Consider the following 25,537-nt stretch of genomic DNA (forward strand, 5'->3'; position numbering starts at 1 on the left):
CAAAGGACATTCATTGAACTACTTCTCTATATCCAGTACTGGCTGGACGTGTGCAGGAGACTGTCTAGACGCCTGTTAACTACATACGAATATACTCTTGAGGGATCCCCCGCCCATCTCTCTCTCTCTTTTTTAAACATGAGCATGTGGTGAGGAGCCTAAAATAAGTATACCTCATGTTTTCAGAGATCACCAGGTTGCTGGCCTCTTCCTGGTCATTCAGAACTGAAACAAGTTCATTCGGCACACACTGACTTTGTTCATTACTATACAGTAGTGCCTAGCGCACAGTAGGTATTCAATAAGTATGAGGTTGGAAACACTTGCTTTTTCTAGGAGAAATCCCCAGGTCCCTAGGTGTCAGACATTGGGTTTATCCAAGCTATTTGGGTATATCTTCCTCCCAAGACAGTGGTTTCCTAATAAGATTCTCAAATGTTTCCCAGCTACTACTTCCTGACAAGGATGTTTGGTCACTCTGGTTAAATCCTGGGCGTCTGAGAATGGAAATTACCCTCGCTTCCCCAGGACTTCCTCAATGTAACCCCATCACATTATGGCCCACTGTGAACACAGCAAGGCACTTACCATCACTTGAATCTCAAACCAGTTCCTCAGCAAGGCAGTGTGGGATGAAAAAAGAAAGTAGGGAGGGAGGAACTTGAGAAATGGTCTCAAAACCAGAAGGAGCGGGGAAAGACTCAGGCCCAGAGCAGAGAACTGGTGTCAGAAATGGGCAGGCATGCTCATGCCTAGGTTTTGCAGTATCTTCCTAGGAAGCAGTCTCCAATCCTAGCTAGGTGGCAGAGCAGCTGGAAATTCCTGGTAAAAGTGTCCCAGCACTATGACCCGGTGGCACATATATCTGTATCATAAGAACTCGGGACCATCTGGTGCTGTCAATGCTAACCCCCCATGTAGGCAACACAGAATTCAACCCTCAGCAAACTATCAAACTCAGCACCCTGAGTCTTTCAAGTTTTTCTGTTATTATTCTTTTACTATTTTTTCCCTTATGTCTGTTCTTGTTCCTTAGCAAAAAAGTGCCAAATTTTTTAGAAAAACACAGGTGGAAAAAAAAAACTGGAAAAGAACAAAATCCTCTGTTTTTGGTTTCACTAAATTGTCACTGGGAACTGAACAAAAGATCACATTTTCAACATCATTAGTCTCATATGAGGAGACTGCTTTTAAGCCATCATTAAGAACCTCTATCTCTAATTTGAAAAATAAAAAGAAGGAAAAAAGATCCTGAGGCTGGGTAAACAAGATATTTGATATAACACATCAAACTCTGTATCCACTAGAAATGACTGGAAGGCCAAAGTAATAGGCAAGAAGGACAAGGCTGAGATGACCCAGAGTGTCCACATTTGATGAGAACACAAACCTACTTGAGAGATGGAATTCTGTTCCTGTTATGCAAATTCCCTAGTCCACCCTTCCTCCCCTGACTTCCACTACTCCTTTCCTTAGCCATTCTCAGGAGAACCTAAGCTTTCCTCTCCTCTGTCCCTGCCAGTTACCTGATTCTCCACCAGCATGGCGATGTCCATAAACATGTCATGAAGTTCTTTAATGCTGCTCTCCAGCCTCACAATGTCCTTATGCCGACCCTCGATCTCACTGAGGGCTTGCTTGGAAATCTGGGAGTCAATGATCTGCAACAGGACACACAGAAGGGCCATCAGCCATCCCTGCAATAAAGGCTGCCCCTGCAGCTACCCTCACACACACACGGATGGGCTCCTCACATCCCCTACCTCCCTGCAGCTGCAGTTTACCCTGTGCCAGCTAGACCAGGCCCACGTCACTCACCCCAGAAGTGAAGATGGCAGGGTTGCCACTCTCTAGCATCTCCTCCAGCTCCTCATCTGTTGTCTTTTTGCCAGCTTTATAAATAAAAGAAGTAGAGCATCAAATTCAAGATCAAAGCACAACTCCATTTTTAAAGTCCCCTAAAAATCAGGAATCTGCTTGCTTCACTGGAAAGACCACGCAGGGCCTCTACAACACTGCCCATATAGCCCTGATTTTTTTTTTTTAATTTCTCCCCTCATCCACTCCATCCATAACAGTAACAGCAACTCCTTTCCTAAAGTACATATTATGATCACATCACTTCCCAGCTTGAGCTGCGTACTAGCCCCATGCACTATGCCATGGACAAGGCCTCCTTCCAATGCACAGTTCACAGGTACTCCCTCGACCATCCTAACCTTGCACTGCTGCTCCAAACATGCACTCTTCCCAGACTCCCGACAGCCTGCAACCCTAAACACATTTGCATCCTTGTTCATACGGTTGGTCCCACTCACCCATAGGACCCTGCCTTCCATGTTACAAGTCCCTACAGGGCAGTTTATTCACTTCCTTATGCCACAGGGCAACCTGTACCGCATGCTTATTTCACAAATGTGCTTTGCTGTCTGACAGTAAAAACATGTAATGACTATTCAGCAGGTGATTCCCCTCTAGGGATGTGGAAGTGCTGGGTTCCACGAGGATAAAAGTACTTGGACCTCATGACCATGTGCCCCCTCTCCCAAGATGTAGCATTCAGGATGTGCCGATTCTATAACGTCTGCTCTGGGATTGGGCATAAAATATCAAGCAGAAGCCATAAGCAGGGGTCTCACAACTTGGAATGGACAATCACGTAGTAGGAAAAGGGGGAGGAGGGGCACACGCCAAACCTTAAACACATACTAATTTCAAGCTGCCGCTGGATTCGCCCTTTGCTGCGTTCACGAAAGTCCACCTGGGCCTCATTGTACTTGGTCATCACCTCCACAAACTTCCGAGAGAGGACGGAGTGCTGTGGGAACGTCAGATGAGTAAGTCCCCAGGAAGTGAGGAAGGGGAAAGGTGCACAAATGCTATAGAACTCCTTCCTTAGCCCCCACCCCATCCCCCAGCCTCCTCTGCAGTAGCACTAGGCTGGGAACCAAAAGACCAAGTTGATACTTGACTTTTTTATTTCCTCACTTGGATCACTGGGTGAGCCCACCGCCATTTCCAAAGCATGGTTTCAGTCTGTCTACCCCGCTGACCTCGCATGGTAATTATGAGGCAAAAGGATACCATCTCTGGGAATCTCTGAGCCCTGCAACTACTTGGACTAGAAGATTCCTGGCACAGCCTCTGGCTTATTTTCTAAAGCTGTCAGCTTCCCTTCCCACAGGTAATGCCTCTAAAGATCATTGAGTTCTTCCTCTAAATTGTCACCCCAGCTTTCTTTGCTTATAGGTACATATATTCTCTCAATAGCCCTGGATGCGTACGCTCGAAATTTCATCATTTTTATTCCTTGCCTGCCTCTCAGTAATAAGCCTTATTTGTATCTCCTTTGCAAAATCACCATTTTCTCTATTTTATCCAAGCCCACTACCACCATGCCAATTCATCACTGCATAACTCTGACTAGAGACCTACCAGCCACTTGCTCTTCCTCACTTGTATCCAGCTAAATACATGATCCATGGCCACTTGAATGTCATGCAGTTCCTTAAGGACACGGATGATCCCCAAAGTGCCTGGCTCCAAACTGAACTAATGACTAACAATCTTTTAAAAGAAGACCTCAATGTCCTTGCCTGTGAAACAAGGAGGTACTAACACTGTGTTCTGGGGAGTCATGGGAAGTTCTTCAAGGCCCCCTTACAGAAGGAGAGTGTGAGAAAAGGACCCAGAAGGGCTGGCCTCTAGTCATGACCCCTGCTTCGACCTGCAGAGTTCCCCTTTAGCAGTTTATCAAGTTGAGTTCCAAATAAGAATTTTTTTTTTTTTTAAAAGACTCCACAGCTTAAGAAAAAGAAAGAAGAACAATAAATTGGAAAAGATGATTGTTAAATCAGGGACAACTTTACCTGAGATTTCCGAATCCGAAGGTCTGCTGACGACCGGACCTCATCTTCTTCAATATGCCTCTCCATGCCTGGAATGATAGGAGGGATTCCAGCAATGCTGTTCCTTCTAAGAAACACACTGTTCCCTGCAAACCGCCCACCCCATCCTCATACACAGCACCCATGAAGGTGGAACAACAGGCAGGTATGATCGTCAAGGTCAGTTCCTGTGAGCCACAGACCTGCTTTCATCAGCCTTCACCACCCAATACCAGGTAACAGTACTGGTCTTGGTCACCATGAGACTAGCTCAAATCCTTACCCTGTGGCTGACCAGCTGTGCAACTTTGGGAAAGTCAGGTCCACTCTCTCCTGTTTCTGTCCTTTTGTTTACAAAATGACAAAAGCCAGCACTAGTTGAGTATACCTAACCTGAAATGCTTAGGACCAGAAGTGTTTTGGATTTCAGATTTTTGGGATTTTGGAATACTGCCTATACACAATAATCTATCTTGGGATTAGGACACGAAATTCATTTCTTTCTTATATACCTTATAAACACAGCCTGGAGGTAGTTTTACACCATGTTTTTAGTGTATTTGTTTTGTAACTGAGTATCTTCATATAAAGTCAGGTGTAGAATTTCTTGCTTGTGTCCTATCAGTGCTCAAAAGTTTCAGATTTTAGAGTATTTTGGATTTTGGATTTTCAGATTAGGGAAGCTCAACCTGTACCTTCCTCACAGTACCAATGCAAAGATTAAATGAGAATGTACATAAAGTGCTTATTAGTACAGTTGTAGCCACACTATCATTATTATTTTTGGAAGCTGCTACTAACAACTCCCTTTCCACACCCATTAGAATAGTTGCTGTAATTTATTTGGGGGGAAGAAATGATAAGCTAGGCTCAGTGATACTGCTTTCTCACCTGAGCAATCGCACATACTCACCAGGTACTTTGAGCAAGCATAGAGACTGTAGCCATGGAACGTGTAAACCCTTTGTTCCCCAAGAGAATTGAACCTATGCTCTCAAATAGGGGGTGGGCAGCAATGGAAGGTGCCCACCCAGAAATATCTGTGGACTGAACAATAAATCCTGCATGCATGTATGCATGTATGTCACCACTCAGAGGTATGCAGGGAAACAGGACCAGTAAGAAAGCACCCAGGGACTAAGCAGAAGCCAGGTCAGTAGCCGAGAGCACCTTCTAGCTCCCGTCTCCTAACTTCAATTCTGGACTCTTTCAATTACAGTCAGGATTCAAGAGAAGGGAACTTTCTGGGGCTGCCATAGGTCTCTCCAGGGACAATGCCCAAACCATAAGCAGGACAAGTGGTGTCACTTTGGCCAGGTGACTGGCAGCTCGGAGGAGGTGCACCCAGGAAGCTGAGTGGAGGGTGGTAAGGGCCAGCTCGTTCCCCTGTTCCCTTCTTACTCTTCAGTTTATTCCGGACATTGTTGGCCCTTTTCTTGATCTCAGTTGTAAGCTGTTCAAGGTCATCCTTGGTTTCTGGGTAAACAAAGGAGGTAGAAGCAGTTAGAAAAGGACTAACTTCTTTCACAGCCATCAGAAGAGGGGGTGGGAGCTTTCTCAGGCACCCACTGAATACTGTTCACAACAGTACTTATCCCAGTGTGTTTCCCAGAATCTGTCATTAGAATCAGAGAGCTTGTTTTTAGAAAGCATTTTCAGGCTGGGTGTGTAGCCCAGTGGTAGATCCTGTGCATGAAGCCCTGGGTTTCAAGCCCCTGCACCCTCAAAAATTGATTAAAATAAAAGGCATTCTCAAGTTACCGCATCCAAGACCTACAGAAGGAAAACACTCAGGCTTTGAGCCCCAGACTCTGCTTTTTCAACAAGCCTCCCCAAGTAATCTTTGAGAATTCTACTTTTAGAGGAAACCATCTGGATTACGATGAGGATTTAATCTCAGAAGAGAGGAGAGAATTCCGTGGGATTTCAAGGTGAAAGAGATCTCAGCCAAGACCCATCAACTTAGAATGAAGCAAGTATTTTTGATACACCTACATGCCCAGGGTTGTCCTGAGATGTATGGAGCAAAACAGATGTTAGCTTTAACCATTCATTCAAAAACCATCCTTGGCACCCACTGCAAGCTTGAAAGTGAGCTAGAAACTAAGGAATCAGAGAGAAGATGTAGAGCCTGCCTTCGAGATGTTCCAAGTCTAGAGACGGGTGGGGGAGAAATAAACTAGCAGACCTCACACAATTTCAAGTGGGAGTTCTGGTGAGGAGGTTATGAAGGGCTCCCTAGCACAGCCAGGGGTCAGGGGTGTTGGGGTTCTGGGAAAGCTTCTAAAGACTAGGAAAGTAGGACAGAGTCTCAAAGAAGGACTCAGGGTTGACCAGGTAGCAAAGGTGATGGACAGCAAGCGGGAGCCATATGAAAGAGGGATGAGGGAATAAGAAATGTTTGGAGAACAGAGTGTAGTCTGACTAAAGTATAAGTAACATGGGGAGAGGGATGGCAGGAGAAAAAGGTGGAGAAGAAGGCAGGAACCTGACCCACACAACTCCCATGCGCTCTGCTAAAAGGTTCCAACTTTAATCTTGAGGCAACAGCCACTGAAAAAAGTGGAGTGAAGTGACATGATCAAGCTTGCTCCCTGTTCTTAAGGAACAGAAAACAGAGCCCTAAATTCTACTCTCAAGATGTGATCCCCCCTAGTATTAGGGGGAACAAAAGTTTGCCCCTTTAAAAAAAAAAGTTTAGGGACAGGATTCCTGTGAAATGGACCGTAACAGACCACCTCATGGGAAAGATGAACTCCAACTGGTGGGATTTAGAAAGAGAGCTGGGAAAAGCCTTTCAGGTGGAGGAAATGGTAGAAATGAAGGCACCGCAGTGGGACAGAGCAGGCAGTGTGCAGGAAGCGCTAAGAGTCACTCTAGCCGCAGGAGGGTCTAGCTGGGAAACAGGATAGACTGGCCTCGTGGTTCAAGAGAGACCATGAAGGGAAGAGCTGATGGCTGGGCAGTGGGAGCTGGGATAAGGTGAAGAAGTCAGAGAGGCGATATGATGTGTACCTTAGTCCAGGGTGACGTGTACACGCCCCTGCTGTTCACAGAGGTGAGGAAAACAGGCCCCAATACAAAGGGTGACCACTGGGTGACTCAACTGAGTAAACACTCACTTGGCTCTGGAATTGGTGCAGAGAGAATGATACTGTAGAGTTTCTTTGCTTCCTCCACATGCTCTGAGATCTTGTCAATGTTGAGCCGAGTCTCCTCGATCTACAATCAGAAAGACAATGACCTTCATCATCAAAGGGGAAGGCTAGGTCCACAGCTGAGTTGCATGCTCAGCAGCACTTCCTGGTGAAGTCACTATCAGGTGGGCTTGGGGAAGGAGGTGATGACCTGAAGTCCCAGCTGCCCAGAGAGTACCCTCTCCATAGACAGATAAACCAATCCCAACAGAACTGTCATTAAAAACCCATCCTCCCTCTCCCTGGAAGGGATGTGTTCACCCTCCTTGAATGGGAGTCAGGTCAGAGTCAAGATGAGGAAAATCTACAAAGGGAAGGTATCAGCTAACCTCATCAGGCAGATCTCTTAGCCCAAAAAATGAGGACAGAAGAGAGTAGGGTGTGAGGAGAAGGAAGGGAAGAAGTGAAAGGCAAAGGAAAATACTTTGAGAGTGAAGAAAAAGAAAAGAAGAGGAAGAAAAGGACAGAAAGAGATAAAGATGACAAATGGAGAGAAAGAGACTGAGAGATGGTTGTCTCAGGAGACAGCGAGGTTCTCTTGGGCATGAGTTCCGGTGAAAGATCTCCCCGAGCTGATTCCTGCAGGTATCAGGGCTCAGAAGCTAGAATCCCGGGCCATCTCTGCACATGTTAAAGCTCCGCACTGTTCAAGATGGTGTCATGAAATGTTTCCAGCAGCACATCACTCCTGGACAGAACTCCATCACCAGGCACTGCCACGTGCACAGTTAGCGCTACTCAGCTCCCTCCTCAAGGCACATGGCCCCTGCTGCAGTGGAGGGCTGCTCAGAGAAGAGACGTGGGCACCCACAGGGTCTACCCACCTCATCCCTCAGCATGCAGCAATGAGCAACAGAAGCCTCGGAAGCTGCCAGGCAGCAGGATCTTAACATCTGGATACGACCAGAGAACAACACCATGCACATGCAGCTCCCAGGGTCCCTCTCCTCCCAGGATGATTTGACCCCTTCCTAAAAACCTGATGACAGCTCTCCAAATTGGACAGAAAAACAGAAAAAATGTAACTTGAGCTCTCTAACCCTTAAATTCATAATTTAGCCACTGAAGCGAGGGATATTCCCCTCCATAAATATGTTGGCTCTGACATATCAGTTTGACAGTAGAATCACTTGCTTAAAGACGAATATAATTTCAATGTAATATCATCAGAGAATAGATGTACATATTGGTAGCTACCAAAATATTTGTGAAGGCTTTTAACGGTTGGCTAAACAACCAACAAGACTGTATTAGTAGCATTATTCACACAAACAAACTAATGCTTAACGAAGTCACAGGTCATACAGCTGTTGGAGACAGCTCAACAGGGCCCTCCAAGCTCCGTCTGGGATGCTTTGTCCATTTGATCTCAGACCTTGTTTAATTCTCTACACTGTTTTACTAGAATCTCAAGCCTACTCAACTTTAAAAAGGGCCCATGTTACCATCATGAATACTGGTGGTTTCTAAAGGTATAATCATGTCCAGAAATTTCCACCTGTCCCTGCCTTTCCTTTTTCTCTGTCACTCAAACTCTGGCTCCGCTCATAAAATGGCACTACATGTTTTCACTTCCGTGACACAGCATTTATAAGACCGAGAAAAACATCTTTCTAGAACAAAATGCACTAACCAATTTCAAATCAATTTAGCAAACTTTAACAAGCCATAAGACATTAGATTTTGCATGGCCAATGGACTGGTTGTCTTACAAAATCTCTTCTGGAAAATTACCTGATAACTGCAGAGTACCCTGGCCCAAACTTTGATCAGTGGTGCAAAGCAAAGACAGGTCTTAGGAATTTGCTGGGTTGAGTCTGCAGGGTCTCAAGTTCAAAGCCACTCCAGGTATGTGGAGACTGGACGGGACATGCTCACCCAGTCCTGTGGCCAGCAGTGTTGAGTCCTGCATTCTCCATCCTCAACCTGCCTACAGATGTCCCGGACCCAGGAGCATGTGTACCCCACCCCACCCCAGTGCTCCACCCACTGCAGTGCCCTCTCCTCTGTCCTCACCAATTCACCATTTGGAGGCATTTCAGGAAGTTTGATTCCACAGCACTTCAGTGAGTTCACCAAGTGATCATGAACCCCGCTGGGACTTCAGGATGTGACTAATCACAGAGTTTCTTGTTGTTTTGTTTTTGAACTGAGTGTCATTGTGTTTTTCTTGGAAGTGCTGGTTTTCCTCTAAGATGACTTTCTGGGTATTTCACAGCAACAGATACATGTGATTTCCTTTTGTGCAGTTGCCAGATTACCAGAAAATCATGAGGACAATGGGGGGAGAGGGGAAACCTAGTAGGAAACTGACAAGTGCCAGACCTAAAAGTTTAAGAGCTCTTTGTATGTGTCTGGAGTTGAGTATGCTGACATTCCCTGTATGGTCACGTACTTATGAACAAAACTTAACTGAACGTGTGCTTAACAGAAACAACTCTGGCCCTCCACAGTACTTCTGTGAGGTCACGGACACCATCTCCTTCTCGTACACAAGAACTGAGGCTCAAAGAGATCGAGGAACTTACTCCAGGCCATGCTACAAAAACAGAACAAACTACAGTTTAAATCCAGCCATTTGCCGGGTACCAGACCCTGTCTCCTGAACCAGGTAAGCCTGCAAGAACCATCTCGGAGGCTCCTCTCCGCTCCCCAGATGTGCGCACTCAGCCTCCAACAGGTTAACGTGCGTGTTCAACTCGTGCTTTGTGAAACTGTGTTTCACAGAGATCATGTGCCTTACCTTCTCTGTCCTGCAGAATTCCTTACAGAGAGCGTTTTACACAACGAGTTTTCAAGAAACACTGCGATGGAGGGAACCAATCCAAAAGTGGTTTGGGGTTTTTTGTTTTAATCACCACTTTTTTTTTGTTTTTTTGTTTTGCGGTGCTGGGGATCGAACCCAGGGTCTTGTGCTTGCAAGGCAAGCACTCTACCGACTGAGCTATCTCCCCAGCCCACATTTTGTTTTTTGATCACCATGCTAAATTTGCAGCTAATACATCTCCAGTGCCTTTTGTTAGTAATATGGGAATGCAGATAACACAGGATTTAAGAAAATAAGCTAGCATCAAACTGCTCAGGTGCAAGTTTTGCTCCACCTTTTAGCAGTTTTATAACCTTGAACAAGCTTAGGTCAAATGCTTAACACAAAGTACAGGCTCAATAAATGTTAGATGATGACTGATAAATATAAAAATTGACAGAAATTTCCATATTTTGCACCCATGTCTCATTTAATCCTTAAAACAATCCTAATGTTAACAAAACACTGATGTCATCGATAGCCACTCAAGGAAATCTAAAAACAGCAAGTCGGTCACTTGTTGGGTGTTGCCAAGAATAATAACCATATTATACTAACCACTATCATCTAGCTAAAAGGAAGCAGTTATTTTGAAGGCATGGATGGCCTTTTTCTGGACTGACTTAACCACTGGGATCCAGGCAGACAATGAAAAACAGAGGAAATGGTGCTTTGGAAACTAGCAGTGGTGGAAAGCTAAGCAAAAAGCTAAGCAAAAAGCTTTGTTTCTGCTCCTTAAGAATTAGTCTCTACCTCCCCTGAAAGTCCTGTATCTTGTACCTTTAGGTGGGTATTAATTCATGCACTTTTATTTATTGAAAACTTAACTATGTACCCACCCATTCTAAGGTGACAAAAGTAGCATGACTGTAGTCAAATAAATGATCGCTCCTTTTCACAATTCAAAAACCTTTACTTTAAATAAAAACATAATGGCAAAATCCAAAACAGTCCTTATATTTGAGCTTCTCAGTCAAATCCTCTTGCTTTGTTAGTCTGTCTGACTGATTGATTGATTGATTGACTGACTGACTGACTGACTGGGTTTTGGTACCGGGGACTGAAACATGGGGCACTCTTCAACTATGCTCCATGCCCAGTCAGTCCTTTCTTCCATTTATTTTGAGACAGGGTCTTGCTAAGTTGTTCAGGCTGGGCTCAAACTTACGATCCTCCTGCCTCAGCCTCCAGGTAGCTGGGGTTATAGGTTGCACCACCACGCCCGCCCGGTCTTGCTTCTTTGCTTTAGAAAACAAACACTGTGAGAAGGGAGGGAGAAATCACCTTAGTCAAACAAGAAGCAGACGTAAAGTCCCGGGGTAGGGGTGGAGGGACTAGTGTTTCAACTTGTTTTTTATGAATGAAAAGGAAAGAATGATCTCAGAGTTATACTGACCAGCGAAAACAAGTCTTCTTAGACCATCATCTCAAATTAAGTATATCTGGGCTTTGCATTACTCAAAATTCAGTCAGAAAACAAAAACCTATCCAGTTATTTTAGCCAAAATAATACAGGGAGTTTTTTACACAGGGAGCAAAGGCTAAGAAGACCAACAGGGGAGGATGAGGCAGCAGCAGCTGAAGGGACAAAGAAGGGGGGTCACCAGAGCCTGACTGTGGTGGAGTTGACCAGAATTGGAGCCATGGAGGCAGAGTCTGGGGAGAAAACACAGTCAGCACCTCCCTGTCCAACCTATTAGTATTCCCAGAACAAAAATGCCCTAGACATTATACAACAAGCACATATTTCTCATAGTTCTGGAGGCTGGGAAGTCCCATATCAAAATATGAATGGGGTGGGCACAAAGATTCATGCCCTCGCACTGCCCTGGGTCAAACAAACCAAGAGCCAGCTGGTGAGGGAACCAGCAAAATGTAATTCCCTGCAATACAGAACAGAGCACAGGAAGGGTGGGTGAGGGCCCTGAGAGCAAACAGGCAAATGACTGGCCAGGGCTTCCTGCCCGACTATTGAAAGAGACCAGAAATGCAGAGTGTGCCAGCTCACCTCGTTGGTCCCTGTCATCCAAATATCCTATTTAAAGTGCTAAAAATATTTAACCTGCTGAGTTTGATCTCAGGCTTAGATTTCAAATTACAATCACTTTGAGATTCTTAATTCTAACAAAAATCCAGCCCACAAGCAAATCCCTATGTTTCAAGACTGGTCACCGTGCAGATCCTCTAGCCAGGCATTGCTCCAGTCCCCCACTCCACCCTCGACCCCCGCCTAGGCTCTGTGACAACTGCCCACACTCTAGTCCTGACTCAGATCTCCTCCAGAGCTGGACCTCTGGGTTTCTCATCTTAGACTACTTGATAGTCACCACTCTGTCTGTCAAGCCTGGCTGTCACTCAGCAGATGTCTGTGGAATGAATAAATGAACACAAGCAACCCTCAGGAGACAAGCATGTTCACACACCCCTGCAAAACAGTCTCCAATTTTTTTAAGTGAACTTATTATGGACTCACTGTTTCTTAAACACACACACACCAGCGAATTCATATGTTGGCGCCTAATTAATGTGATCATATATAGGGGGGAGGTCTTTGGGAGGTAATTAGGTCATAAGGGTAGAGCCCTCATGACTAGGACCTTATAAGAAGAGGCCAAAGGGCTAGCTTTGCTCTTCCTACCATGTGAGGATACAAGAAGTTGTCAGTCCACAACCTGGAAGAGGACGCTCCCCAAGCCCAATCATGCTGACACCTTGACACCTTGAGCTCAGACTTCTAGGCTCCAGAATCGTGGAAAATAAAAGTCTTTCTTCCTTTTCTTTGTAAGCCACCCAGCCTAGGGTACTTTGTGACAGCAGCCCAAGCTAACACAGAACCCAAAAAAGAAAACTCGGTAAGAGCACTTTCCAAAACGTATTCATTCAGCCTTGTTAACGGAAGTTCCATGTCACAAAGGGTGAGAAGGCTAGCCAAGGTAAGCAGGTTTCCTTATAACAGGACCTCATGGGGCCTTTTAAAAAGTTAACATGCATATTAAATTTCTAAGAGTAAAAAACACTAATGTCAAACATGCTTCATCACAGAGACTTTCTGCTCCTCACACTGCATTCCAGGACAAGCTCTTCCACCCACCAAAGAGCCATCTCCCCTACCACTGTTCTTTTTCTTTTTAACAGAATTCTGATTCTGCTTTGGCAGCTATGTCCCCAGCCCCAGAAGATGGATCTTGATCCTGGTAATCCTGTCCCTTGACTAAGTGCATACTTTCCTGACACCCTTCCAACTAGGGATGGTCATGACCACGCGACCCAGTGCTAGCCAGGAGGCCACAGAGGAAGTCAGTTTGAAGACTGGATAGCTTTCCTCCCTGAGAAAAGGATCCTTAGACTTTTCTAGCAATTCCTATTTTACTACTGGTGATGCTGGTGCCAGGTGACGTCAAACAGAGCTGAAACTGCGGTAGTTTAAACGGGGGAACCAAATTCCTTAACGCTCCTCCCACCGAGAGGAGGAACCGTGCCTTTCCCTCTCAAATCTAGCAGGCTTGTGACTGTGTTATATGAGTGTCATTTCCAGAACACGTGTCCTGCATCCCTGAGCCCCCATGTCACAAGTCCAGCAACCCTGGACTCCATGCTGTGAGAGGCCATAGACACAGAAAGAGGCCACGTGTAAGTGCTTTGATTGACAACCTCTACTGAGCTTTTCCTTTTGGCCACCCCAGTCAAGTCCCTGACCATTAGAATACCGAAGTCTCTATAAGATTCTAGCCTCTGGTGGTTCGATTCTTCTCAGCCAAGGCCCCAGCTACAGCTGAGCAGAGATCAACCATCCCCACTGTGCCCTATCCAAATTCCTGACCAACAGGCTCTGTCAACATAACAAAATGGTCGTTTTACACCACTAAATGTTGGGGTGGTTTGTTATACAGCAATGATAATTAGAAGAGACTTGATCTCTTAATCCTAAGGGAAAAGCTCAAAGGATCACAGAGATGCTGGCCTGAAGCCCCCAGTCCCAGTACCACCCCTAACGCCAAACTTCTTTACACATGAAATAATTACATCTCTTTATGGCTTAACTCAGTTAGTCAAAGCACCCCTAAATGAGGCCCCATGTTACCATTCAGGGTGACAGATCCAGATCAAAACCTCACTCTTTTCCCCATGGTCTGCTGCATCAGCCAACCTGCGGGTATTTCTGTGTTTGGAGTTTCTTACCTGCCATAGATAACTTTGTCTAAAACACATTCGATCCCGCTATTTCCTTACTTACAACCCTCCAAGTCTCCCCACCACTTTGCAGTTGTTCACTGCTGCAGTAGGTGGCAAAATCAGATGCAAGAACTGAAAAATCCAAGTCTGAGCCATCCCAGTCTCTATGGATCAGGCATGGGCGTGCACAAGCTCCCAGGTAGATCTGACATGCAAGCCTAGATAAGAGCCCCGGAAGCTTGCCTTCCGCCAGGCAGAAGGCCATGCTCCTTCTTCTGTGTTCCCACAGTACCTTTCTGACATTTCTACCATAAAATGATCACTTTTTTAAGATCTCTATCACCCTCACCAGATAAGGAGACAGAGCGGGCAAGGATTTGTCACGCAGCACTCTGCACCCCAGCATCTAATACACCCTCTAGAAGGCGGTCAGCACTCACGCACTGTGATGAACAGATGAATGACACAGAACCATAAACCGCTGCCTCCAGAGGCAGGTCTGTTTCCTCAAAAACTTTGCTCTCTCTGCCAATTGTGCAGACAGCCAAGGGAAATACAGAAAACAGCAAATCAGACAAAAGTCCAGGGTTTATCATTTATAAGGCTCTGGGATGATCAGTCAAATAGCCTGAAAATCCAAGGGCCAATTCTTAACACCTGAGAAGACAGAGAAGTCATTCAAATTTCACAGGGCAAAGCACATTCTGAAAATATATTTCAAAGTCCACGATTTCATCTTGCAAATGCCTCTGTGACCAACCCGTGATTTGCACTCTGAGTTCTCAGCAAGTCATCAAAGGTGACCTGTTGAAACCAATCCAAAAGGCAAGGTTTATCACAAGAGCGCTATCTTAGTTAGCTAGGTCCTACAGGGTACACTGGGCAGGTTCCTCCGTCACACACAGAGGCAAACCCCTTCACTTCCCCAAATCCCCATTATCCAAAGTAATCCCAATATCAAGGATATTTCCAAATCATGCCCTATAAAATGATCTTTGTGGTCACTTCCTCACAAATACATGGAGACAGAATGGTGATGAGGACTGAGATCTGCTGGAACCCTGCTGGGCACATCCAGATACTTTCTCATTTTAGATTCATAATAACTGGCAGATTGTAGTACTATTCCCATTTGACAGAAAAACTGGGGTTGAAAGTAGTTATACAACTTTTCCAGTGGGTAGAGCTGAGATTGAGACCAGGGTCTGTGGTCCGCCTGTAGGATCTCTTCCCGTGACCACTGCCTCTCGCCTCTGCCCGACTCCCTCAGTATCTTTCCGCTCTGGGCCCTTGCAGGTGAGACAGGAGGAAAGTAACACTGACTAACCCCACTCTAAGCTCTTTCCGAGTGTCAGCTCTCCTCATGCCCAACACATCTTTGAATATTTTTCTCCCCATTCCACAGATAAAACCCTCTGAGACACGGACACCTTTTGGAATATGACCAAGCTCACACAGTTAGTGGCAGTTACAGAATTTAACTTAAAAGGCCTCTTTCCACCTCACCATGCAGTCCCCTTCTCTGCCCTAAATATGTTGGGGTTTCCTCAGGTTTTTTCCGAAGTGATAGGAAAGCATTTAATGACGAGAAAGCAATAAGAATCCAAACAGCCCTGGAGGCGGCCACGTTAACACTCAAAGGGGCCTCTTCCAAACATCCGTCTTCCACCTGGCGCTTTACTGTCCAGAGAATGCTTGCCAGATACGTGGGCTCATGTGACCCTCCCAACAGCCTTGAGGAGGGACAGGCTGACATCCTTGATTCCCAGAGCAGGAAACTAAAGCTAAGACAAGGCCACACTGCTTCCAAAGCTTGAGGACAGACTCCAACTATGCCTCACAGGTCAAAGCCCACCATCTTCCCACCTCAGAAGAAACACCGACTCTGAGGGACCCACCCACTGGTTCAGAAGAGCAAGAACTCAGTTACCAGAAGACATTCTTCAATGTGTATCGTTCTCCAGGAAAAGGTTTAGGGACAAACTACAGTCTGCAAATATCTCCTACGTCCCCCGACCCCCAACAAACAGAGGACATTTGCCTTCCATGATCCACAAGTGGAATAACACTGGACTCACAAAAGCCCAGTGTTGTTTGATCTCACTATGACTTCCTCAGCGAAAGGGACAGACCCACCCACAAGCTGGGTGTGGCGCTGCGGAGGTTTACAGCCAACTTCCCAATCAGGTCAGCACATGCTCAAGTTTGCCTTCTGCCTAGTTACTGCTCTAGCAAATAAGTGGGCATGACTGTCAAGCCTCACTCCACTGAATTTAGAGGACATCTGGAAGCTACTTTTTCACATCCACAATCAGAGGATGGGCAGTACTCAAATTTTCCCTGCAAAAGGAACACCATGCCTCTTCTTTTCTTTCCAGGGGGAGAAAAACCTAAATAAAGAAACCATTGTACAGTGGCAGAAACTTCAGTTATAATAAGCTTTCTGATTTGTTTTTTTCTTTTTCTTTTAAAGTACTATTCACTGAGCACACACATGCCTGATGATACTGTGGATATTTTATAAGCATTATCTCAATTGTTATAATAACCCTATGAGGAATTATGGTATTACCAATCCCAATCTACAGATGAGGAAACCAGGGTTCAGCATGTTAAGGAACATTTATAAAATGGACAGCAGGCCGGAAGCAAACTGAGGTTTGAACCCAAGTTCACTTGGCTCCGAAGTCACTGTTTTGCCAACACTACCTACTAAAGCACCATCCCTACAAGGCCTTCTAGATCAAAGAGCAAGTGAATTTGTAGACATGGGTGATCCATTTTTGCCCCAGTTGAACTTTACAAAAATAAACGGGTAGCTTCCTGTCTTTTCTGTTACTACTACAATTAAGTCAAAGGGAAATGTTTGGAAACAACAAATTTGGTCTATCAGAATTAGGCCACAAGATGAAATTCAAGTTTTACACTCATGGCTGTAACCCTATGATTGATTCTGTATTTAAATTATGTACTTGGGTAAGAAAGGATATCATTAAAATGTTGTCATGTAGCATAAGATTTTAAAAGCATATCCTCAATTACATGTAATTTACCCTCTGCTGACTTTAAAGCATTTAAAATTCCAGATCCTCACAAGAACTGGAGACTCCCCCTCTAACATCTTTGGCCCTCCCACCCTAACAAAAGACTGCCACCCTTGAAAGAGCCCAGATATTTCACTCTTACTGAGGAAGCTGTGTTTCCTTATGTATATTCACAAAAAAAAAAAAAAAAAAAAAAAATTACAGGAAGGTTGCCCACCTCAGAAAAGAATTCATCCATGAAAGCTGTGTTGTCAATAGCGATCTCCACCTCGTCCGCATCATCATCCTGTGTCAGCTGCTTCTGCAAGAGACAAAAAGAAGCAGAATAAGAAGAAATACACGGTAAGTAGCTAACCCCGAATGCTCACTAAGTCCTAAGAGCTATGTTAAGCTTTTTAAACATCATTTTTTTTAAAACTCACAGCAGTTCTAGGATGTGTTAAAACCCTGGTGCAGTACTGTCTGAAATCTACTGACTTTGCAGGCGATGACAGGGGAGAGAGGGAAAGACAAGTAAGTTACTAATCTTGTTGGGCATAGGTTGCCTTATCAGTTAAATGTTCATAATAACAATTCTTAATTCACAGAATTTGGGGATATAAAACACTTTTGCACAGGCCTTTTGCTATTGTTGATGATGATCATTTGTTGCTTTTTTGGTGCTGAGGAATTGAATCTGGGTGGGGAATCGAAACCAGAGCTTCACCCAGGCCAAGGGAGTGCTCTACCCTTGAGCTGCAGCCCCCAGCCCAGCGCTAGGTCTTGTTGCTACTGCCAGTGATGGTAAGAATGATGACATTAGTACAACTCACTCTAGGTGAACCTAAAACATATGGGGGCTTAGTAACTTGGCCAAAATCACAGAGCTACCGCATGGCGACAGGCAGATTCTAACACATCTACTGGTTCTGGACCCTTCAAAAAAATTCTAGACAGTTCCTCCAAAGCATGAACTTCAGATCCTCACAGCAGGAGGAGAGATTTTCCTGTTTTCAGAAACCACCTATGACAAAGGAAATGCTACTGTGCTGTTCCCTGTCAGTTCATGTTTATAAGGAAAAGGAAACTTTTCCTCCCCTCCCCGGCCCCAGCAACCTCTGGAGACCCAAGATTTCTCAATCTTATTCACCTTCCTCTGCAAAATCACAAAATGGCTATCTAGAGGAAGTGATTACATTCCCACCCAGCAACAAGGGCCGGGGCTGTTTCCACATTCTTCCTGATTGTTCTCCCCAGTCCACTGCTGAACTGCACACTGCTAACTTACAAGCACAGAGAACTGACTGGTTGAGGGGGAGGGGGGCAGGGGAAACCCCCTCCACCTGCTTCTGCACAACCTGCAGTGGCCTGTAGCCTTCTACACCCAAGACACGTCACTGACACACTCAGAACTCCACAGGCAAAGAGAGTCATCAGGAGCCTTTTTTTCTTTAACCACGACCATCCCCCTACATCCACACAAGGAATTACTGGGAATTCCCATAGGTACATCAGGTTCTCCAACCCTTGGAGAAGTCTCGTGACTGGCTCCCCCAGCATCTCTGGCTGGTCTGGAACCAGCATCCCTAGATCAAGGGCATAGGGTCTGTGGTACAAATGCATCCACAGTGATCCTCCTAAAACAGAACTGGTCATATCCCTCTGCCACCTAAAGTCATTTAATGACTGTTCATCTGCTAGAATTAAAAGTCCCAAAATACCTCAGAAAACACACAGGGCCCTTTAAGACCCAGCCCCACCCACATTTACCAGTCCACTCACTTGGAATTCCTTGCATCTCCTGCAACCTCATTTTTCACATCACTACGGTCACCCAAGGGCTTCTTCCTGAAAGGCATCTGTCTGACAGGCAAATTTTTATTAGCCCTTAAAATTCGGCTCAGACGACCTGTGTGTGCCTTACCTGACACATGCCTCCTCCATGCAAAATTCACAACCTCCCGAAGCTCTCCCAGCACTTTGTACAAACCTTGAGCAGAAATCATTATAGTCTATTATTATTTATTCCTTCATCTATCTATTTTTTTCTAATGATAAACTCCTGGTGGTTCAGAATTGCCTTATGTATCTGTTAAAGTGTATTCTTTGTGTGTGTGGTGGGTGGGTGGGTGTCCGTCTGCCTGCCTGCCCAGCGAACCTTCCTCTGTGGAGCTACCCCTCACACACCCCATGTGATTTTAGGGAGGCCATCAATGAGCACCCAGAGGAATGTCACTTGTGAGAGGAGTCTGAAGTGAATGGAGCTGAGCCAACCAATGGCAGTTCTCAACAGGGCTGCCCTCGTTCCTGTCCTGGGTGCCCCCTGGCTTTGGGCAGGTTCTGCAGATCTTCCCCAGCATCCTTTCAGTGAGTTGAACAGTATTCTCCCAATGCAGTTATTTTGTTCATTAGTCAAAACTGGCTTTATCCCTTGCAATTAAAATTGAGCACTGTAGTTTTAATGAATTAATTGATCCCACATAGTTCCTGAGTATTTAACACATACTAGGTATTTAACAGAAATTGTATTAATTTTTACCTGAATAAATAATTAGCTTTGGCAGAGTCCAGCAACCTGGATTCACCCATCAGTTTCTAAAGTTTGAGACAAATGTTCCCTTGGTTAAACTCAGGCTTCTCAGCAGCCTCCTCAGGTTCCTCTACCAATAAGATCTCTGCAATTCTTACTAGAAAGCAGGAATCCGTCCTCCTCGAATTAGCTTTTGCTGAGTGTCCTTTCTTCAAGATCATCTGGAGATGCACATAGAAGGGAGCGACCTCAGAATGTGTCAACAAGATTCGTTCCACAGCTTCACTGCCTTGTTTCATGCTGGTCACTGGGCCTTAAGCACATGGTTCAATATCTGAGTCTCCACTTCCTCATCTGTGACACAGAAATAAGAGCACATCGCTGGACCCTGCTTGGGTGTCGTGCTTCGTGCCACTGCAACAGCCTCCCAACCACTTGGTTATCTCTGCTCTAGTCGCGTCATATCCCCATTTCTCCATATACGATGGTTCCCTGTCACCTGCCGTGTCAAGTTCAAGGCCTCAGCCTGCCTTTCAAGATCCTTTGGAAATCAGCCATCTTTATACCCCCTGCTCTCCACCAGGAGCCTTCTGTCCACCTGATCTCACTGTCTTACACACTCATCACATCCATTCCTGCTCTTGGGCTGCCTCTGCCCTGTCCCTGCCACCACCAATACCCAGTAGCTCGAACATCTCCCAGTCTCCTCTGCCATCCAAACTCTATTCACAGCCTCCCGTTGGTCACATCTACCCCACCAAACTGTCCCCACCTCGTTTTTATCTAAGAGTTTGATGGTTTGCCATCTCAACTTCTGACCACAATTTTGAGCAACTTGAGGTCAGGGATAGTATCTCTTAAGTCTTAGTAGCTATGGGGCACCTGGCACAAAGCTGGGCACATAAAAAGTAGGTACCAATCAATTTGTCACCTGCTTGTCACATTCTGATGCATGCCTACCAATGCTGCCAAAACTTACTCCTGGGTTTTATGCCATCAGGGAGGAATCCCAAAAAGCCCACCCACCCTCCTTTTCCCTGCCTCTTCCTGTATTAAAATTACATAGCATACATACATGTAAATACACATACACATATAACTTCTATATACATAAATACATATTTTAAAAACAGCCTGCCAGGACTTATTTGAGGATTAAATAAGATAATATTTTAAAGTTCTTACACAATATAAAATACCTACAAAGGACTCAATAAACTAACCATATGTAAGATGTAGTTAAGTCAACTTCTCAATGACTTTAACCTGGATCTAAGTATCTTCGAAAAAATAAGGGATTGAGGGGAGATACAGGACTTTCAGAGCTGAATGCAACCTCAAAGATTTTCCCATGAGATCCCTTCACTTAGAGATGGGGAAACAAAGCCCAAGACCAAACAATGGGTGACTGACACACATAGAACAGAACTTGGGTTTCTGGTTTTCTATCTACTCAAAGAGCTTTCCCCCCCATGCAGCTGCTATTTCCAAAGGTAGAAAACAATGTTTAATCCAAATCAGAAGTACAGGAAGAAGACATCAACACTTGTTATCTGGAGTCACATGAGCTTGGAACTACCGTGGGGATCACCCACAGAGTGAGCTCTACCAGATCCCAGGAGGGGCTCCTTCCTTTCTGACACAGGTGGCTCCTGCAGACCCAGGGGCATCAGGGACCCCAAAGGCAAGGAAAGCACACGATGTCCTTTATCCTCAGTCCCATGACTGGTCTTAGCTGAGAAGAGAACTTCAGCACCATTATCAAAGAATCGGGGTATGTGGTAATAGGAACGTTATAACAGCTGCAAGATCCGCCACATGGGGTGGGGGTGGGGGGTGGTCAGTACAGGAGAACCACGAGCCCAGCACCCACTTCCTCCCTGTCCAGCCTCCTGACGCCTCTCAAGTTCAAGATGGGAGATAACGCCAATAACTTAGGCAACTTAGGCAAGCTACGACTGGGGATCTATCACCCCACACTTGACCCTAAAATGTACCCCAAATTTGAGAGTTCACAACCAAGGTCATGACCTTCCCTCTGCACTGAGAGTGGGGAGAACAGAGGGGCCCAGAACTCAACCTCAAGCAACTTAACCTGCAATCCTCTCACTCAGTGCTGCCTTTCAAACTGCCTTCTCCACCACCCTTAGTCCATCTGACCACAGGCCCCCGTCCACTAGCTCAGAGAGTCAATGAAAATACTGGCCACCTGCAGAGCCCCTACTAGGTGCTTGGTAGCCACATCACCCCCGTTGCTTTCTGTAGACCATGTCAACACATCCCATCTACAGTCTGTAATTAAGCAACTGTGATTCGGAGAGGTTGTAAGTTATTCAAGGTCTCCCAGCTACTGACACAGTCATGGCTCAGGCACAGGTCGCTTGTCCTAGGGCCTCTTAGGGCACTGTACCCTGCTCAAAGCCTATCACAAGAGTAGCCAGGAACCCAGAGAGAGCAGTCCAGCTCTGCAGAAAGAACCCTGGGCTGGGAGACAGGAGCCGTGGGCCTCGGGGACAACGCTTGCCTGTTACATCCTGAGTTTCTCAGCACGTCATGTTAGCTTTCTACTGTGTTTGGGGAAACCCCAGGACACCTCAAATGTGCCTCAGAAGCCAGCCAGGGTAGTGAGCGGGAGGGGAGGCCTACAGGTGGGGCTCCTGGGCCTCACCTCCCTCTTTAATGGCATAACTTCACTTTTACCTGTTTATACACTGAATATGAGATTTCATTTTAAGAAAGTATCTGGTTGGCAAAACAAGAAAGAAAGAAAGCGGAAAAACCACTGGAGCAGATAAATAGGTATCCTCCAAGGAGGGAGAGAGGAGATGGGTTCCGCCCCTGCCGAAGTGAAAGCCGGGCTGCCAAGCAAGTCTGAATCTCCAGCTTTCCTTACGGCTTAACAAATCAGACACAGCCAGGGGACAGGGACAGAGAAAGAAAACGGAAGTCATCCCACAGGATGAGCACCTCCTTCACCAGCAGTCTGACGGGCTCCTCCCACAGGTGCCCAGACCCCCAGGGGAGAGGGTGGCAGGACAAGCCAGAAAGCCAGGAGCTTCCAGGAAGGAGGCTCTGGGTGAAATAAAGGCGGGAAGGGAAGGGATGGCCCTAACGCCCTGCAGCAGGACAGTGAAGGACTGTGAACAGGTGGGTGGGAGCCTCCCAAAACACGTGCAGGTGACCGAAACCGCTGTGCCTTCTCCTCCCCACCCTGAAACGGTTCTTCACTCTGGAAACAAAGACGGAACTATAAACCCAGGTTTTCTCCTGACAGACTTGCTTCTGAGAGACAACCGCGTCTGGTGTCCTTATTCCCGCGACTACATCCACCAACGGCCTTCTCCAGGATGAGGGTCTGAGGATCACAGACAGACACGCCGCTTCCTCACAAGGCTTCCAACGTCCATGGGCACACACCACGCGCAGGCTGCCTGACATCCGGGTCTTCCTGTCCCTCTTTCCTGATTTAAAGAGGCAGGAATTCTGAGAGAGTGTGTGGGCTCTCAAAGAGCACTGGGTGTGGCTCAGTGGTAGGGTGCTTGCCTAGTACGTGGGTTCAAGTCTCAGCACCACATATCAATAAATGAATAAAAAATAAAGGCCTATCAATATCTAAAAAAATATTTTAAAAAAAAAGCACTGGGTACAATCTGTTTCCCATTTAAAGAGTCAGATGACCCTTCTCCAATGCCCAGTTCTCCCCATGACATTCTGTTTTCTGTTGCAGCAAAATCCTCCCCAAGGGAACACTTCCCCTTTTTGCTGATCATATCATCCACGATACCCTTGTCAGATGAACCAAGAGGAAGTGACGGACAATGAGACCCTAGGTGAGCCAACTTTGGTTTTTAAGATTCTGTTCTAGCTGAGTGAGTGACGGCAAGCAACTCACCTTGAGCGAGAGACGACAAGGCTGAGGAATAAACTCATTACCAGATTAAGTCAGTGGACAGTTGGACAAGAGCCAGAATCCCGAGGACTTGCTCCACCCACTCTGCCAAAACAATCATAGCAGACAGTGTGCATGTGTGTGTGTGTGTTGTTGTTGCAGGCATGCTCATGGTTTCAAATAAATTATTTAATTCTAACATCAACCCTATGAGGAACAAATTTTAATTTGCCCATTTACAGATAAGGTAATTGCTTAATTAGGTTAAATGATTCATCTGAAGTGATTCAGCTACTAAATGGCATCATTAGGATTCAAAAGCTGATCTGTGCTAGCCCAAGGCCCCTGCTTACACCTTTACATGCTACTTGAAGGCACCTCCCAGTCTGGTCAGTTAACACATCCTGGTTTATTTCAGGGGATGCTGCAGCATCTACTGATCTAAGCTAAATTAACCTACGTGGGTGAATGAAAAAGATACTGGTGCATATAATCCTATAAATGAGCATGTATGTAGAGATACAGAGATACACTTGACTTTTGGAGTTGACAGCCTGACTCTGCCACTCAGGAGCTGTGTCCTCTTAAATGAGTTACTTAATCACTCTCTGCCTCTGTTTCCTTTTTTGTAACAGGATCAGAATAATCTGCTCATAGAATTGTTGTGAGGATTAAATGAGCCATTACATGTGAAATGCTCAGAACAACTCTGGGCACATATTAAACACCCAAGACCACATCACCTTAAGTGGAGAATGGAGCCTTGTTTTAAACAATGGAGCTGTTCTCAAAATGCCAGTTCTCAAAGGTATTAGCCAGTGTCTCAGCAAGAGATGTTCACAAAGTCAATGGAACTTACTTCATTTATTTTGAACCTGTCATTTTGCTACTATATGCACTTAAAGAATTAGAGCTCCTCCAAATTCTTCTTCAACAACATTCTCACGAACTGACATTTACTGTTCTCATTAGCATTCACTTCTAAATAGTGTGTCATTTCCATTTTGATTTATTTTTAAGCCAAGAGTTATTTGGAAAGGTGTTTTGAAATTTCCAAGGTGGATAAACTGGGAAGGATTATTACTGTATCTTTAATTCCCAATTACATCACTGTCAGAAAAAAGGCCTACATGACTTGTAGTCTATGCATTTTCTTTGTCTTAATACAGGTTCATTATTTCTTAATCTTCTACGTGTCTTTTGAAAGAAGGTGTTGTGGCTCACACCTGTAATCCCAGAGACTCAGGAGACTGAAGCAGGAGGATCACAAGTTTGAGGATAGCCTCAGCAATTCAGCAAGGATCGAAGCAACTAGCAAGACCATGTCTCTAAATAAAAAATTAAAAGGGCCTCGGACATAGCTTAGTGATAAAACGTCCCTGGACTCAATGCCCAATACCAAAAAGAATTTTTTTAAACTTGCATTCTATTTGTTATATACAAAGATCATCAAATTCCATCCCCAAAGGTCATTTTAGTTCCTACCTGCTTTTGCTTCTCAAGACCTTAGCTAGATCTTTGTAGAAGCAGTGAACACAAGGGAGGAAAGGGTTGAGGGAGACCTTCTGGGTAGATGTTATCTTTGCCAACGAGGAATTGGGGTTGGGAAAGTGAATCCATCCAGAATTACCCAGCTTATGAGGAAAAAGCTGGTTCTGAACTCTCTTGGTCCAATCCAAGATTCACTGCTACATTAACTTAGGGATCTCAAGGTCTCAACCAACCACCACATCCACAATATTCTCCACTCGCGACAAGGTTCCATGCCGAGGAACGGACTCATGTGTTTGTTCATTCATCCAATAGTATTTATGGAACATCTAACATTTGCTAAGCAATAGAATAGATGCTAGAAAAACACAAACATACTCAGCGCCCGCAGCTCTCCAGGATCTCCATCTCAAAAGGGAGAGAAACGGACAGGTCCTTCAGCACCACATGATGAGTGATGACAGCACCGAGTACAAGGAACTTAGGAGAAGACAGGTGCCCAGCCTCACCTGGACACAGGCAGAGCCCAGGGAAGAGGCAA

The 25,537-nt window shown here is 45.4% G+C and overlaps 1 protein-coding gene across 4 annotated transcripts in view; it reads right to left on the reverse strand.

The window, feature by feature from the left end:
- Positions 1-25,537, reverse strand: part of Stx3 (syntaxin 3) — a 42,284-nt gene that overhangs the window by 8,643 nt on the left and 8,104 nt on the right. For all 4 annotated transcript variants that reach the window (XM_047515928.1, XM_047515926.1, XM_047515927.1 and 1 more), the window contains exons 2-8: positions 17,325-17,408; positions 7,010-7,109; positions 5,289-5,363; positions 3,870-3,937; positions 2,710-2,818; positions 1,819-1,892; positions 1,527-1,661 (exon numbers count right to left, since the gene is read on the reverse strand). In XM_047515928.1, coding sequence (XP_047371884.1) covers positions 1,527-1,661; positions 1,819-1,892; positions 2,710-2,818; positions 3,870-3,937; positions 5,289-5,363; positions 7,010-7,109; positions 17,325-17,408 — 645 coding nt within the window. The remainder of the gene's footprint in view (positions 1-1,526; positions 1,662-1,818; positions 1,893-2,709; positions 2,819-3,869; positions 3,938-5,288; positions 5,364-7,009; positions 7,110-17,324; positions 17,409-25,537) is intronic.

This window comes from Sciurus carolinensis, chromosome 11 (assembly GCF_902686445.1).
Source record: "Sciurus carolinensis chromosome 11, mSciCar1.2, whole genome shotgun sequence".
In the NCBI taxonomy this organism is placed as follows: Eukaryota; Metazoa; Chordata; class Mammalia; order Rodentia; family Sciuridae; genus Sciurus; species Sciurus carolinensis.